The 15,061-nt window shown below is 37.7% G+C and overlaps 1 protein-coding gene across 5 annotated transcripts in view; it reads right to left on the bottom strand.

Moving 5' to 3' along the window:
- LOC126183279 (ubiquitin carboxyl-terminal hydrolase 15-like) overlaps nucleotides 1-15,061 on the bottom strand; it is a 176,653-nt gene that overhangs the window by 72,535 nt on the left and 89,057 nt on the right. For all 5 annotated transcript variants that reach the window (XM_049925103.1, XM_049925104.1, XM_049925105.1 and 2 more), the window contains one exon: nucleotides 5,547-5,720. In XM_049925103.1, coding sequence (XP_049781060.1) covers nucleotides 5,547-5,720 — 174 coding nt within the window. The remainder of the gene's footprint in view (nucleotides 1-5,546; nucleotides 5,721-15,061) is intronic.

Below are 15,061 nucleotides of genomic sequence, written 5' to 3'. Positions count from 1 at the left end.
TACACTCTTTCTGAGTTAAGTGGCAGTATACATTTCCTGGGAACTGTAAAACTTATGAATCCTTTGATTGGTTATGGTTTTATACACCAGCGTAGAATTTTTCGGCACTTCAGAAAACTATATTCAGACGGAGGGGGTGGGGGGGACACATTTTGGAAAGATGTTTGAAGTACACTCCATTTTTTTGTACTTCAAAAGCATTGAATTCGAGATTGCGATGCACTTTTCTAGGCCAGTCATTGCTCATGTCACGTAATTTCACCAGCCAATGACAGTAGATATTCAGAGCATAGGACATGTGATGTAGTCAGCCATTAGCAACATCACTGTTAAGTAGCGTGAGCACACAAATAGGAAAAATTAATGGTTTAAATTTATTTACATAGTGTTGCTACAAGAAAAGATCTCGCAGATTAATTAGCTGAAAGAGAAGCTAAGCTTTCACGCAAAATGTTGATCTTTTTTGCGCGTGTTACACGTTAAGTAAGTCACACAAATGTGCCAGCAAAATTTTTAACAATAACATAAATGGCTGATCTTCTGGGCTTGAAACTCTTTTAAATGGTCATCCTCAAAGAGTTTATTTTTAAATGGGAGTCAAACGTTCTGTTTTTTAAGAAATTCTTCACACACACTCACACATAGTTCATCTTGTGTAAAAGAAAATTTACTTTGGAAGTAACACTTTTCAAACAACCATTCGCAATATTTTCCTGCGACCTGTTAAAAATAGTTTCATTTCAGCAGTAGCCAAAGGCACCAGATAATGGGTGTCACCGCACTTATGCCCCTATGATGATGCAGGAAGCCCGTATGTTTGTACATGTAAAAATTTAAAGATCTTACATTATGTCATAAAAGAAACAAGACATTAGATGATATTCCCAGAGCATCGGAATTTCGTGAACCATACTAAAATGCATAATTCAGCTTAAAGTGCACATTTGTATGTCCAGTTTTGGATGTAAATTTTCTTGTAGTACCAGTACTGTATTATCTCATGTTTGGTTCTTTATTATGGCATAATGCCATATGTGATAGGAGATGAAAATATGCACTTGAAATGCAGCGAACACTTGAAACTAGCCAATAGTGTAGCATTAAACACTTTGTTTCAAATAAACTGACTGCCTCAGTGGAAAAGATTAATAGAAGCCAAATTTTTTCGGTAAACCAACAAAAATAATTTGGTTGTGCAAGGCAATTAATGCTTGACTGTCAGAAAAGTGGAAACAAAATAAAATCTGGAACTAATAACATATTTTAGCCTTCCATAATTATGTGAATGTATTTTAATTCACTGGACAGCTCACAGTGACAGAAATTCATGTTTTTTTTTTTTCATTTGACGTGAGAGTAATAAATAAAGAGGAAACAGCAAAATCACAAAACATAAACAGGGGTCATGTGGAGACTAACTACCCCCCACTACAACTCAGACTGGTCTGTGCATCAGCCCCGAATCTACGATACTTTCAAACCGGGGCAAAACTACATAGTGGCCTGGAGAGAACTTTACAAGAATATAACAAAGACTTCAAAGCAGTAGGATTAGTAAAACCTGGTGCAAGCATGAAACACGTTACCGATGTTAACCTGCAGGGAAAATGGAAGGTGAAAAGGAATATGTTGTGTGCATAGCTATTACCAATGACATCACAAGAAATGGGGTGCAAAATTGCTTTGAAAGCCTGAAAAACTTTTTAGAAGTTAATAAATCTTGTAACACAATAGTTACAACGCTACCTAATAGGTATGACCTAATGTATAATTTGTGTGTCAACAAGGAGATCTGAAAAACAAACATCAAAATGAAACAGTTGTGTGCTTCATTTGGAAAATGTAGAGTAGTTGATATAGGTAAATTGAACAGATGTCCTCATACCAAACCAGGGTTGCACCTAAATTTCGAAGGCAAAAATCTTGTGTGTGACAAAATAAGAGAAATTATCGCAGAAAAAGGTGACTTAAACAAAATTCTAAATATCGGAGGTATTAGGAATGTTTTTTTAGAGTAAATGGTAGCATAGACCAACATCCAAACTGCCCTGAACAAGAAAAAACTGGCTTAACAGCTAATGGTCTTCTGTAAATTATTTTATGTAATGTAGCTGATACTTCTAGTAGCTTAAGCTAAAACAATGCATTAGTGTCTAGTGACAACTGTAGTGAAGCACTTCATATAGGTAGCTGTGCTTTTGTAAAAAAAAAACAACAATATGAACAAAATTAAATGTCTAACAGTGTTCCACAAAAACATTCAGTGTATCAAAAAAAAAAAAAAAAGTGCAGCAGCCTGAAGTCGAGTTGCAAACCCTAAAAAGCTCTCTTATATACATCACTGAGCACTGGTGCAAGGAAAGTGAAATTGCCTATGTAACTTTACCCTCATATATACTAGCATCTTCTTATTGTGTACAGTTTCAATCAAAGGGGGAGAGTTATGTATTTATATTAAGAATGAACTCCAATACAAGGTTGCAAGTGACATTGTCTCTTTTGTTGAAGAAAAACACTTCGAAGTGTCAGCAATAGAGCTGTCATCTCAAAATGTTCCCGAAAACCTTGTCATATTATGTGTATATTGTTCTCCTAGTGGTGATTTTGATATACACTGTGCAAAACTAATACAGAGTCTAGAACAGGCATCAAATACTAAAAGTAACATCCTGCTATGTGGAGATCTTAACTTAAACACAGCAAAAATATACAATCTTACTAATGCTTTTCTAAGCACTTTATGTAGCTTTGGAATGACATCACTAGTCAGGATTGCAACAAGGATAATGACACACTCAGCCTTTACTATTGATCATGTAGCCACTGATATTGGCTCAGAAAACTGTGACTTAGTACTCAAAAATCTGGGACTTTCAGATCATCTTTGTCAAATTGCAAAAATAAATGTTCCTATGGGAAAAGCAACCAAGTTACATGGACACAAAAGAATCTACTCCAAATCAGCCATGCAAAATTTTACTGTACAGTTAAGTCGCAACACCTGGGATGATGTATATGCACAAACAGATACCAACAAAAAGTTCTGTCATTTCACGTCATTGTTTAAGCTCAAATTTGAAGTCCTACTTCCTGTTGGAGCACAGAGCAAAACAAAATGGATTACCAGTGGGATTACAAAATCTGCCCAAACATTCAGACAGCTCAGCTCTGTAAATAATACATGCAGTGACCCTGGTTTTGTAAGCTATTACAAAAACTACAAAAAAAAAAATTACAGAAAGGTACTTCAGGCAGCTAAAAAGTCAGCTAATAACAAACTGATAAGAAATGCAAATAACAAAAGTAAAGCTGCTTGGACTTTGGTTAAATGTGAGACTGGAAATAAAAAAGGACACACTCAAACATTAAAACCAAGAAATCAGGCAATACAATCAGTGATCAACTTCATAAACTCATACTTCACCAGTATTGCAAAAGACCTGAAGAGCAAATTTCCAAAAAGATCTGATATTCCAGTGCAAAATTACATAAAAAAAAGATGGTTCTGCTCCCCACTACTGAGAGAGAAGTAAGAAGTACCAAAAAACAATTAAAAAACAAACTCTCAACAGGACGGGATGAAGAGTGCATAGACAGCATTAAAGTGCCTTTGACATCGTTAACGGGTCTTTTAAGACTGGCCACTTCCCAGGCTACCTGAAACTAGCTAAAATCATACCTCTTCACAAAAATGGTGATGTTGGAAACAGAAAATTACAGGCCAATTGCTTTACTTCCAGTATTTTCCAAAATAGTTTAATGAAAAATAGACATATGAGTTACTTAAATAAATACAATCTTCTCTGTTAACAACACCATGGCTTCAGACCGGGCAGAAGCACTGAAACCAAAATAGCTCAGTTTACAAAAATTGTTCTTGAATCACTAGACAAGGACAGTTACGTAACTGGAATTTTCCTAGATCTATCAAAGGCCTTCGATACCGTTGATCACAACATTCTTCTACACAAGTTGGAGTATCTGGGAATTAGGGGAGTGGTAAATAAATGGTTCCAATCACCCCTAAATAACAGTGTAAAGAGTAGAAAATGCAGGAGTCCCACAAGGAAGTGGTCTGGGTCCAATATTGTTCTTAATTTATATTAATGGTTTCCCACAATGTGTGGAGCATGGAGAAAAAGTACTTTTTGCTGATGACAGTAATATACTGATTACCAGCAAGACACCTGGCCTGCTATTGGAAAAAGCCAATGAAGCACAAGAAAATGTTTACAAATGGTCTACAGAGAACAGAGTAACTCCCAACATTAAGAAAACAAACAGCATGTACTTTAGAATAAAACAAGAAGTACAAGTCCATAAATTTAAAACTACACAACACTTCAATAACAGCTGTAACTAACACTAAATTCTTAGGTCTGTACATCAACAGCCAACTAAAATGGAATAACACATCATGATTATCTCAAAGAGAGTCTCCACAGCATGCTACGTGCTTAGAGTTCTTGCATCAGTATGCAGTGACACCTGTGTAAGGTCAGCTTACCTTGGTTATGTGCATACCATCCTTAGCTACGGAATAATCTTTTGGGGAAATAGTACCCAGAATCTACAAACAGTTTTCAGATTACAAAAGAGAGCTGTAAGAATAATGACAAAATGCAATAGATGGGTTCATTGCAGAGAATTATTTAAAAACCTGGGCATTCTGACTATTCCTTGCGAGTTTATTTTTCAGACCATAATGTATATCAGAAAAAATCTTGACAATTATAGCTTGAATAACATTATTCATGATCATTTGAGTCATTGCCTCCATTTCAATAGAAAGAATAAGCTGAAAGTTCAGAGCAGTCTTGATTATTGAGCTGCCACAGAATATATAAGAAATTAGAAGTATGTACTCTTTTTAAAAAAAACTGTAAACCTGTTTTTGGAAGAACATTGTTTCTAAACTTAAATGAAAACTGAAGAATTGATGGGAACACCCAGCATAAGTTATACCTGACATTTTCGTTTCCCTCTCGTTCATGTATTATGTATTTATGGCTATGTATTTATGTCAGCTAGTTCAATATCAACACACCTAGTATATTTATTTTCACAATATAAATTATCTTTTTTTATTTATGTAATATGTATTTCAGGGCTTTGTATTTATGTATTTTAGTTCTACATCAAAATACCTATGCTTATTAAGTAATGTAAAATGGCACTTGTTAAGAAAATATTTAGACTTCATACCATAAGTTGTAAATTCACTTACAACATCCATACAATGTATATTGTCTAAGAAGAAATAAATAAATAAACAACCTAGTAACAGTTGACAAAATGATTTGTCTGTACACTTGTAATAATGCAATGTGTGTGTGCATTACATGATCAGATGCATAGTTAGAAGGTGGTCTGTATAAGTTTGGGTTGATTATACAAACCCCCGCGCGCGCGCGTAACTTTCTCTTCATGGCAGTTGTTCTACATTCTAATCGAGCACTGTTGTGTTAATAGTAATTAATAATAGCATAATACTATAATTTAGCTCAGTTCTCAGCATATCTCTTGTACACACAAAAAATACTTACTTTGAAGTTATGTGGTACTGTGTAAGCATTATGCCCACTCCAGATTGTTTTTATCAAATCTCCAAATGCAACTGCAATTTCTCCCCTCATTCCAAGTGGATTATCTGTATTCAACTCCTTTTGGTACACATCATTCAAAAAGTACAGTGTTATAGGGGGACAATTACTCATACACTGAAACAAAATGACAATTTAACTTCAGTGACAACAATCGGTCATAACAGAGAAACAGAAAATTACCAAAATAGTGATAAAACACTAATCTGAATTACATAAAATTATTCATTAGCACCAAACAAACGTTTCATCTGGTTCATTTCTGCATACAGTTGCACCAACAACAATTTATGTTCTGCAGTGCTTCATGGGCCTGTTCTGAAAGTTTTTGTTTCTGACTGCCCTATTCACCAGCAATGACTCAGATACCATAACATTTTTCTATTGTGATGATGGATAGCACAGGAAATTTCAAGTGGTGGGATGTACATCACCTATAGTCTGATTTAAAGTAGTTGTCACTTGACAGGCAACGTGCTGCAGGGCTCCCGCCACCAATAAACCAATGGCAGCCGGTGCTGTCGGCTGCCACTGCGTTGCCACTTCGCTCTGCCGAGCTGACTAAGGCATTGTGCCGGACAGTCCTCAGCGAGCCGTTGTAGACGTGCAGGTGAGAGATTTGAGTGACTTGTAGCTTCGCGTGTTTACAATGTCTGATGAAAGCAGTCGCAAGAGAGGGAGGCCGAGGCTGCCCACTCCTCGGAAACCTACAAAAAGTGGCTGACATGGCGTCGTTATACGCAGTCAGGCGCATGAATGTGTGTGTTCCTTAAGGGAGTATTTTGAGAGAGAGAGAGAGAGAGAGAGGGAGAGGGATGCAGGAAGGCCTCTCGTTCCTTTGGATAAGGTGGTGGAGCGAACTGCAGCTGCTCTGCAAGTTAGTGAACGATCAGTAATAAGAATCTGCAAGGAGAAATTCATGAAAGAAGGCTCAAGTGACTCATCTAAATTGGAGACACCTGGGAAAAAGAGGTGACTGGAGAAGAGGGTCACAAAGCTTGACTCTTTTCAGGAAGATGGCATTCATCATAAAATATACGCATTTTATTCAAGGAAGGAGTATCCAACACTCAAAAAACTATATGCTACCCTCACAGCAGCTGACCTGTTTCAGGGTAGTAAATCGTCTTTGTTACGAGTCGTAAAAATGTTAGGATTCTGCTATAAATCCATCTCTGGCAGAAAGTTACTAATGGAATGCCAAGATATTGCAGCCTGGCGATACCGCTTTCTTAGAGAATTAGTGGGGACAAATTTTGATGATATTGTTTGGCTTGATGAAACGTGGGTGAATGCAGGACACAGTTTAAAAAAAAAAAGGCTGGACAGACGGTACCATCAGCGGAAGCATGGCCGCCCCGATCGGCAGAGGAAAAAGGATAATTGTAGCACATGCCGGAAATTCAAAAGGTTTCATTCCAAATTGTCTGCTGCTATTCAGTTCAAATAAGGCCTCCGACTACCACGAAGAGATGAACCACAATACTTTTGTGAAATGGTTGGAAGACTGTGTGCTCCAGAATGTAACAAAAAAAGCTCTGTCATTGTTATGGATAACACCCCTTATCATTCAGTAATACAAGACAAAGCACCCACAAAGGCAACAAGGAAAAATGACATTGTTAGCTGGTTACAGAAACATGAGGTGCAGTTCGACAGTAATTTTACAAGGGCAGAATTATTAGAACTTGTATCGCAACACAAGCCAAAGAACCCGATTTACATTGTGGATGAAGTAGCAAAAAAATACAGGCATAAAGTGCTCAGATTGCCTCCTTACCATTGCCATTTCAATGCAAAAGAGCTGATTTGGGCTCAGGTTAAGTGGCATATTGCTGCAGAAAATAAGAAATTTACATTAACCGAAGTGGAATGCCTTTTGAAAGAGGCAGTTGAAATTGTGACATCGAAAGACTGGCAGAAGGTAGTACATCACGAAAGGAGTGATACAGAACGCATGGAGCAATGAAGGTATCTTACAACAAAGTGTCGAAGATTTGATTATATCTGTCAATACGAGCAGCGAGACTGATAGTTCCACTGACTCTGAATTAAGTGGTGTTTTCGCATTGTCTGATTAGTGTGTAGTGTACTTACTGCCATTAAATAGTGTGTTTGTGAATTTATTTCGATTAATTCTTATTCTTGTTGAGAGACTAAGAAATATTGTTTGGCCAGCTCTCGTCATCTCCTTACGGTGAGTTAGACTGAATTTTAATTCTATTTCATTTTGTATATACACCAAGATGTTATACAATGTGTGTAATAGTTTTCGAGATTTGCAATCTAAAGAAGAAAACTTTTCCGGACACGAAAATTTCTCACACTTCAATAGTTAATGTAACAACGGCCCTAATTAAAATTAGGGAAAGATATTTGATTTGCTTATAGATACCACTGAGACCGATACTGTACGTAAATTTCAAAGTATTTACATAATATTTATAGAAGACAGAGATTTTAAACGTCATACTTGTTTCGAGTTCAGTACTGATATGGTTGCTTAAAATGCTGTTTTCAGAAATTTATATACAAGAAACGTGATGCACTACGAAAACTTTTAAGGATTCTTTGCCGAGTGCATTATTTTGTTAATGAATCGAAAAAAATATTTTGCTGTGACACCAATAGTTTTTCAGTAATGACGTGATAAGTTAGAAGCGGTTTGCGAAATCGAGAATTTAAATGGTTTCAAACAAATTAATGTAACTCTTGTCCTAATTAAAATTAAGAATAGATATTTGACAGATTGAGAGACATTGTAGAGATATACATCATATGTGGGTTTGAAATTTTTTACTTACTTTTTGTAGAAGATACAGGCTTTAAAAGGATTTTCTATCGCCGGGGGTAGCGATGCGCTGAGGCGGCTGCCTCCAGCGAGTGCTTGACGTGACAACGCCCCAACTTCGCAGTGCAAACGTCAAGTGACAACTACTTTGATTTATCCCATTTATCCCATGAGGAAAGAATAAGCATTATGATATTCTGAGGAAAGTGCAGTCAAACTACTCAAAATATTTTATAATACAATTATTTAACACTTAAATCAGTCCAAGCTTTTACAATAAATTCAAGATCTGTAACATCGTGTGATCATCTCTTCATCAAACACAGTAAAATGCTTTTCCATACTAAATGGTACACCTCTTCCATGCTTTCTTGCAACACTAAAATGTTATGAAGCTACTGTTGTTAAAATCAATAAAACAGCCTCTAAAATTTGTTTAAAAATAGGTCCATTAAATTTCGAAACAAAGCTCAAATATGTCAGGGGTGGGGGTGGGGGTGGGGATGGGGTCCGGCACACTCACTTTTATCACGTTACTGGCCATAGCGGAAGCAATAATTTTGAAGTAGTTCTTCTCTTAGATGCAACTAGAGGCATTGAAGAAATCTGTCTCAAGTTGCCTTGGTGCACCTAGGCAACAAATTCTTAGCTAGGCAATATCAGGGCTAGCAGTTACATTTCTGTATGGTCATAAAATTAACCCCTTCGTGCTTACAATTTTTGTATGGTCATAAAATTAACCCCTTCATGCTTACAGACAGTGGGTACACATGTGTAACTTCCACATAGAGCAAGAATGGTCGATTAGTTGGTTCAGTTAAGAGACTTAACAGCGAGGTCATTCATCCCTCGGTCAAGAGAGTTTATCTGGAGCATCTGACCCACCACCAGGCTGATTAAGGGCAAAGACAGTTACAGAGTAAAGACCACCTTTCTAGCTGGGAAATTCATAACAGTGAAAGTAAGAAGGCTAAAAACATAATGGATATCATTTGGGTCAACAATAATAAAATAAAGTAAGAGAAATAATCAGGTCAGTATGTGGGTGGGGCAGGTAAGTGTCCCCTAAGGCTTCACATTTGGCAGTGGCTGTACCTCTCGAAGCTACTGCTGCTACTACTACTACTACTACCACCACCACCACCACCACCACCACCACCACCACAAGTCATAACACTCATTGCTGAGCATCATGACTCCACGAACCAAGTGCTGCCAACCCAGACAGTTATCAGATTCTCTTAGAGCCTCTTGAAGAGGCAGACCAGAGATCATCTTGATTTACTGTATCCATCTGCTCACTGCTCTCTCCCTTGGTCTCGTGCCCTCAATCCGTTGTTCCACGATTATTTTTCATAGATTTTCTCCATCTCTTCTCACAATATGGCCAAAGAAATTAAGAATTTTTTGGACGACATGAGAAGAATGGCACCTAGAGACATCAAGTTGCTTAATAATGGACACACAGTTGTTTTTTCATCCATTTTATGAGCAGCAACTTGTGACATCACCAAAAAGTAAATGTGTCAAGACACAACCCTGTCTGACACTGAAACCTTTAGATACACTGAAGAAGAGAGGCATACCACCACTTAGTTTGACAGCTGCGAGTTGGTTATTGTATAGACTTCTGATCAGTGCTATCAAGTGTGGTGGGACACCGAACTCTATAAGCACCTACCACAACTTTTCACAGTTAACACAGTCAAAGGCTTCCCTATGTCAAGGAAGCAGATGAAAATGGAAACACAGAACAATTATGATTTCTTAATTATTTGTTGTACGTTGAGGTTCCATCCACAAGTTCCTTTTCCTTCAACAAAACCTGCTTGTCCTCAAAATATGCAAGACTGAATGTACTACTTCAAAAGCAGAGTCAATACGTCAAGCAAAATTTTACTTTTGTGGGATATGAGAGCAACAGTTCTGTAGCTGGAGCAGTTCCTGATTGACCCTTTATTCTACAAGGGGATGAAGAGAGAGACTGACAAGTCTTCTTGTCATTCCCCTGTTTCCCATACTTTTCCACAATACATGCAACACATCAACACCATCCTGCCCCATTTCTTTGATCATCTCCCCATATATACCAACACGAACTGGGGATTTATAATTCTTCAGGTATTGAATTGTGTTCTCTATTTCAGTGCATAAGAGTGGATGTTCCATCAGAAGTTTTTCAGCTGCTTGAGTGTCACAACTGTTGTTAACAGAACAACTTCCCACAGTACTGTTTCCATGCTGTATCATCATCTTCCTTGTCTCTGATACGGTTGCCATTCTTGCCATCTAGCACCCCCATAAGATAGTAAAATTTGTTGATGATGCAGTGGAGTTTCCTGAAGATTGTGACTGTGACTGACTGTGATTTTGTTGTTCTATGTCATCACAGACACTCTTAATAAACTGTGTGGCCAGTGACTTGTGTGATTGTACAAGATGTATCAACAAGAACCATCTGAATTGGCACGTCTATATTTCTGAAACTAATAAACATATACAATGAATTGTATTGTGTCTGTGTATGTGCAGTTGGATATGGGTGTGTGCGCGAGTGTATACCTGTCCTTTTTCCCCCCTAAGATAAGTCTTTCTGCTCCCGGGATTGGAATGACTCCTTAACCTCTCCCTTAAAACCCACATCCTTTCGTCTTTCCCTCTCCTTCCCTCTTTCCTGATGAAGCAACCGTTGGTTGCGAAAGCTTGAATTGTGTGTGTATGTTTGTGTTTGTTTGTGTGTCTATCGACCTGCCAGCGCTTTCGTTTGGTAAGTCACATCATCTTTGTTTTTAGATATATACAATGAATTTTGTTTTCTGATGAAAGGGAAATTCAAAAAGCTTTTTTCAAACCTTTTCAAGGTGTTCAATATGGCCCCCCCTTGAGATGCACAGGCTATGTCAATGCAGTATTCAAATTTTTTCCACACTGCAATGAGCATGTCTTGAGTTACAGCTTCCACAGCTACTGTTCTGTGATGTCTCAATTAATTCATTGTTGTTGGTAACAGAGGCACATAAACAGAGCCTTTTATAAACCCCTACAAGAAATAGTCACATAAAATCAGGTCCAGTGACCTTTGAGACCATTAATGTACAGCTGTATCATTTGGTCCAGTGTGACCGATCCATCATTCAGTAAGCCTTTGATTTAAAAATTCCCGCAATTCCAGATGTCTGTGTGACAGTGCCCCGTCCTGTTGGTAAATGAAGTCGTTCGAATCAGTCTCCAACTGTGGGAAAAGAAAGTTCCCTAACATATTGAGATATGTGGTTCCTTTAACAATGTTCTTGGCAAAGAGAAATGGACCACACACATTTTCCTGTGCAACTGCACAAAATTCATGTTGTACTACTTCATGTGGTTGTTCTATACTACTTATTCTCACATTATGACGGCCCACTCCATTTAAATTGAATGTTGACTCATCACTAAACTATCATCCTCCATTTTGCCATGAACAAAATTACAGAACTCCACACGCTGTTGTTCGTCACCTTCACGAAATGCTTGCAGTAGATGAATTTTGGATGGTTTCATGTATAAACATTGATGCAACACACTCCAGACAGACAGCGGGAGCATGTTGAGCTGTCAACCTGCATGGCGAACCAATTTCTGCGGACTCTTAGTGAAACTATGGTTGATGCGTTCAACTCCTGTGTCAGACACTTGAAGACTGCCCCGCGATCTGCCTTTACACAAACAACCTATTTCTCAGAATTGTTCATGCCATTGTCTAATGCTCTGTGCTGTAGGAGGATCCACAGCATTCCAAGTAAAAAAGTCATGCTGAACAGTTATTACTGACAAGCACAGCACAAAATGTAGCACACAAAACGCTTTCTGTTGTCCTGACACAATTTTTACTAGAACTTAAGTGGGCGCACACTGCTGCTGCTACCTAGCGGGAACCATGTGAAACTTGAGTGTTTGCTGTTTTCAACAGTATGTTGTTTACACACACATTTCAAATAACACAATAGTTATGATTTTTTTTTTAATCGGATGATTCTTTTTGATACATCCCGTATTTCTCTGCATAGGTTCTTACATCCGTCTTGGTCCTAGGTAGTATGGATATCAGTTTTCTACATACTACTCCTGACTGTGTAGTTTTCAAGGTAAAGTTCTAGTAAAGTAAGAACAATGCTTCCAGGTATTCCAACATTTACACCAAAATCAGTTTTTCTTTCTGTCCATTACTGCAGCCACATAAATATTGAAGTCAAACACAATCACATAACACAAAAAGCTTTGTGCCATATCTATTGTGTTTGGATGGAATGTACTGTTTGAAGAAAACAGACCTTTGCAGAGAACTAAATTCCCAGCACTGCATTAAGTTTTAAAAAGATAGGAAGCATCTGGAAATGCTTTTCTTAGATGATCCACAATTTACCTTATTTTCCACATTTTGTCTTCTACAGCATCCTCATCATCAATAAAGTATAACATTCTTAGTAAGAGAATGTATATATCTCTTTGTATGATTTGCACAAACCTTGCAGTAAGCAGTAACAGATCGTTGGTCCAATAACTTTTCTCATTTGAACCACCAGAAAACTTATGGCCAGGGAACACTTTTGTGTTTGTCCAATGTCGCAGTCTTTAATTTTCACTGGCATCACTGTAAAGGTGCTTGTAATATAAATTACGTTGTTCAGTTACATAGTTTACAATTTCTTGGCTAAAAAACTGCTTCCTGGTCATAGAAAGTAGATGAATTGTCTAAATTGTTGATTACAAAACTGGAATCACTTATCAAAATTATACACTGTGGGATCCAAATTAGAGTATTTTCATACAAAATCATCTGTTTTGTGTCTCTTAGCAGATTTGTCAGGCATATGCTCAGGCTGTTCTTCGGAACTGAAGGAAGTAGTGAAAGGAACATCAAAATCTGGAGATGCATTTTACTGGTGCAGCATTTGCTGGTTCACTAATATGTTTAATATTTGTGATGACAGGTTCACCTACAAGCTCATCAGTATCACTACCAGTGCAATCATAATCAGTTGGATTGGGCACGATGAAGTCCTTGTCGTAACTTTGATTTGGAAGACTCAGCACAGCTCATTTTCTATAAATGGACAGTAATGTCATGTCAATTTATTCAATAACATGGAAAGTGCAGCACACAAACTAGGTAATGTTATGATACAAATGAACTCTAAAGGGAACTAGGCATTTCCAGTATTCTGGAAATTAGACTGCATATTTATGCAACAATTATCTCCAACTCACTACCCAGATAGTAGGCATTATATGCATCATCTACACAGTTGTAGCAAGGAACTGCTGTAAGTATTTTTCACAGCAAATTAGTATATATATATGTTTGGAGCATTGAAACGGTTAGTGTACATGTACTTCTGGAGAAGTGAGAGTATTAACTGTAGTATGGACTGTGATATTTATTTGATCCCATATCTGTGATAGTAGAGCTTCCTCATAACGACTTACATTGTGGAGTTATGATCTTACAAGCGCACCAGCTTCCCAAAGAACCTCCCTGGTTTGGAAGCCTAGTCTTGTCTTCCTCCATTCTTCTTGGTAGATGTGAGCTTAATTAGCATTTTCATGGATAGCAGACTCTGATCACCTCTACAGAGAAAACGGAGCACCAGTTCAACTGTCTGAGTGTCATCTGCCAATATTAGAGGCAAAGTACTACTATCTCTAAGGAGCCACAAAACAATGCAGGGGTGGCTCATTACATACAATAACATATGAACATATGGTTAAGCGGGTACGAATGATGTTGAGGCGACAGAGAACAATGGATTCCTTACAGGAGGGGTGGGAGGAGGAGCGAGCACCATAGTTTCCTCAATACTGCAGAGTTAATTAGAGAGGGCAATAGCCGACCAGATATTTTTACATCTCAGAGTGGGAAGAGGTCTTATTTGCAAGCGCAAATCTACACGTCTGATTGTCAATGCAAATGCTAGGTAAGTAATATCTCACCTAGGCAAATGGTTGGCCTGTTCACTCCCTGCAATACCCACATGACTTGGGACCTACAGGCAGTACAACTAACATCAGAGATAAAGTATAGCAGTTACCTCAGAGTGACAAAAATGACATCAATCAACAATTTGGACATTGCTCACACAAATTAAAACATGGTTGAGGAAGGCTCTATTAATGGCTTTTTGCTCCTCTGTAAAAGCACTGCAAGTTCCTGGAAACAAATGTTGTTCTCATTTAAATCTTTTCTGGGTGTACTGCTACTTCACCTTATAACATACTAAAATGAATTAATGTTTCAGCCAAGTTTAAGTAGCCTCCCTCAAAGCACAGACTGACTAGCTGTGGTGTGAGTACATCAGTACTGCCGCAAGCTGTAGTGCGGGTAGTGTCATGGTCAGTGTCTCTGCCTGGTGTGCTGAGGATCACCAGTTCAAGCCTGACCACTAGCAATTATTTATTATTCAGTATTTATAATTTTCAGAATGTTCTTGAAATATTTTGTAAATTCTGCAATATTTTATGTTTTTATAAATACCAGCATTCAGAAATATTCTATATTTGTATAAGTAGCTTGACACTCTGTCCAGGAGGTCAGTTCTGTTCCAGTTGTACAACAGTGTCAGTAATAAATGTACTTTTAGTCATAACCATTGCACTTAATTGATGGTCATGCCTTTGGATTTGGACTAGT

Source organism: Schistocerca cancellata, chromosome 4, assembly GCF_023864275.1.
Source record: "Schistocerca cancellata isolate TAMUIC-IGC-003103 chromosome 4, iqSchCanc2.1, whole genome shotgun sequence".
Lineage (NCBI taxonomy): Eukaryota > Metazoa > Arthropoda > Insecta > Orthoptera > Acrididae > Schistocerca > Schistocerca cancellata.
This window is presented reverse-complemented; position numbering and strand designations above follow the sequence as displayed.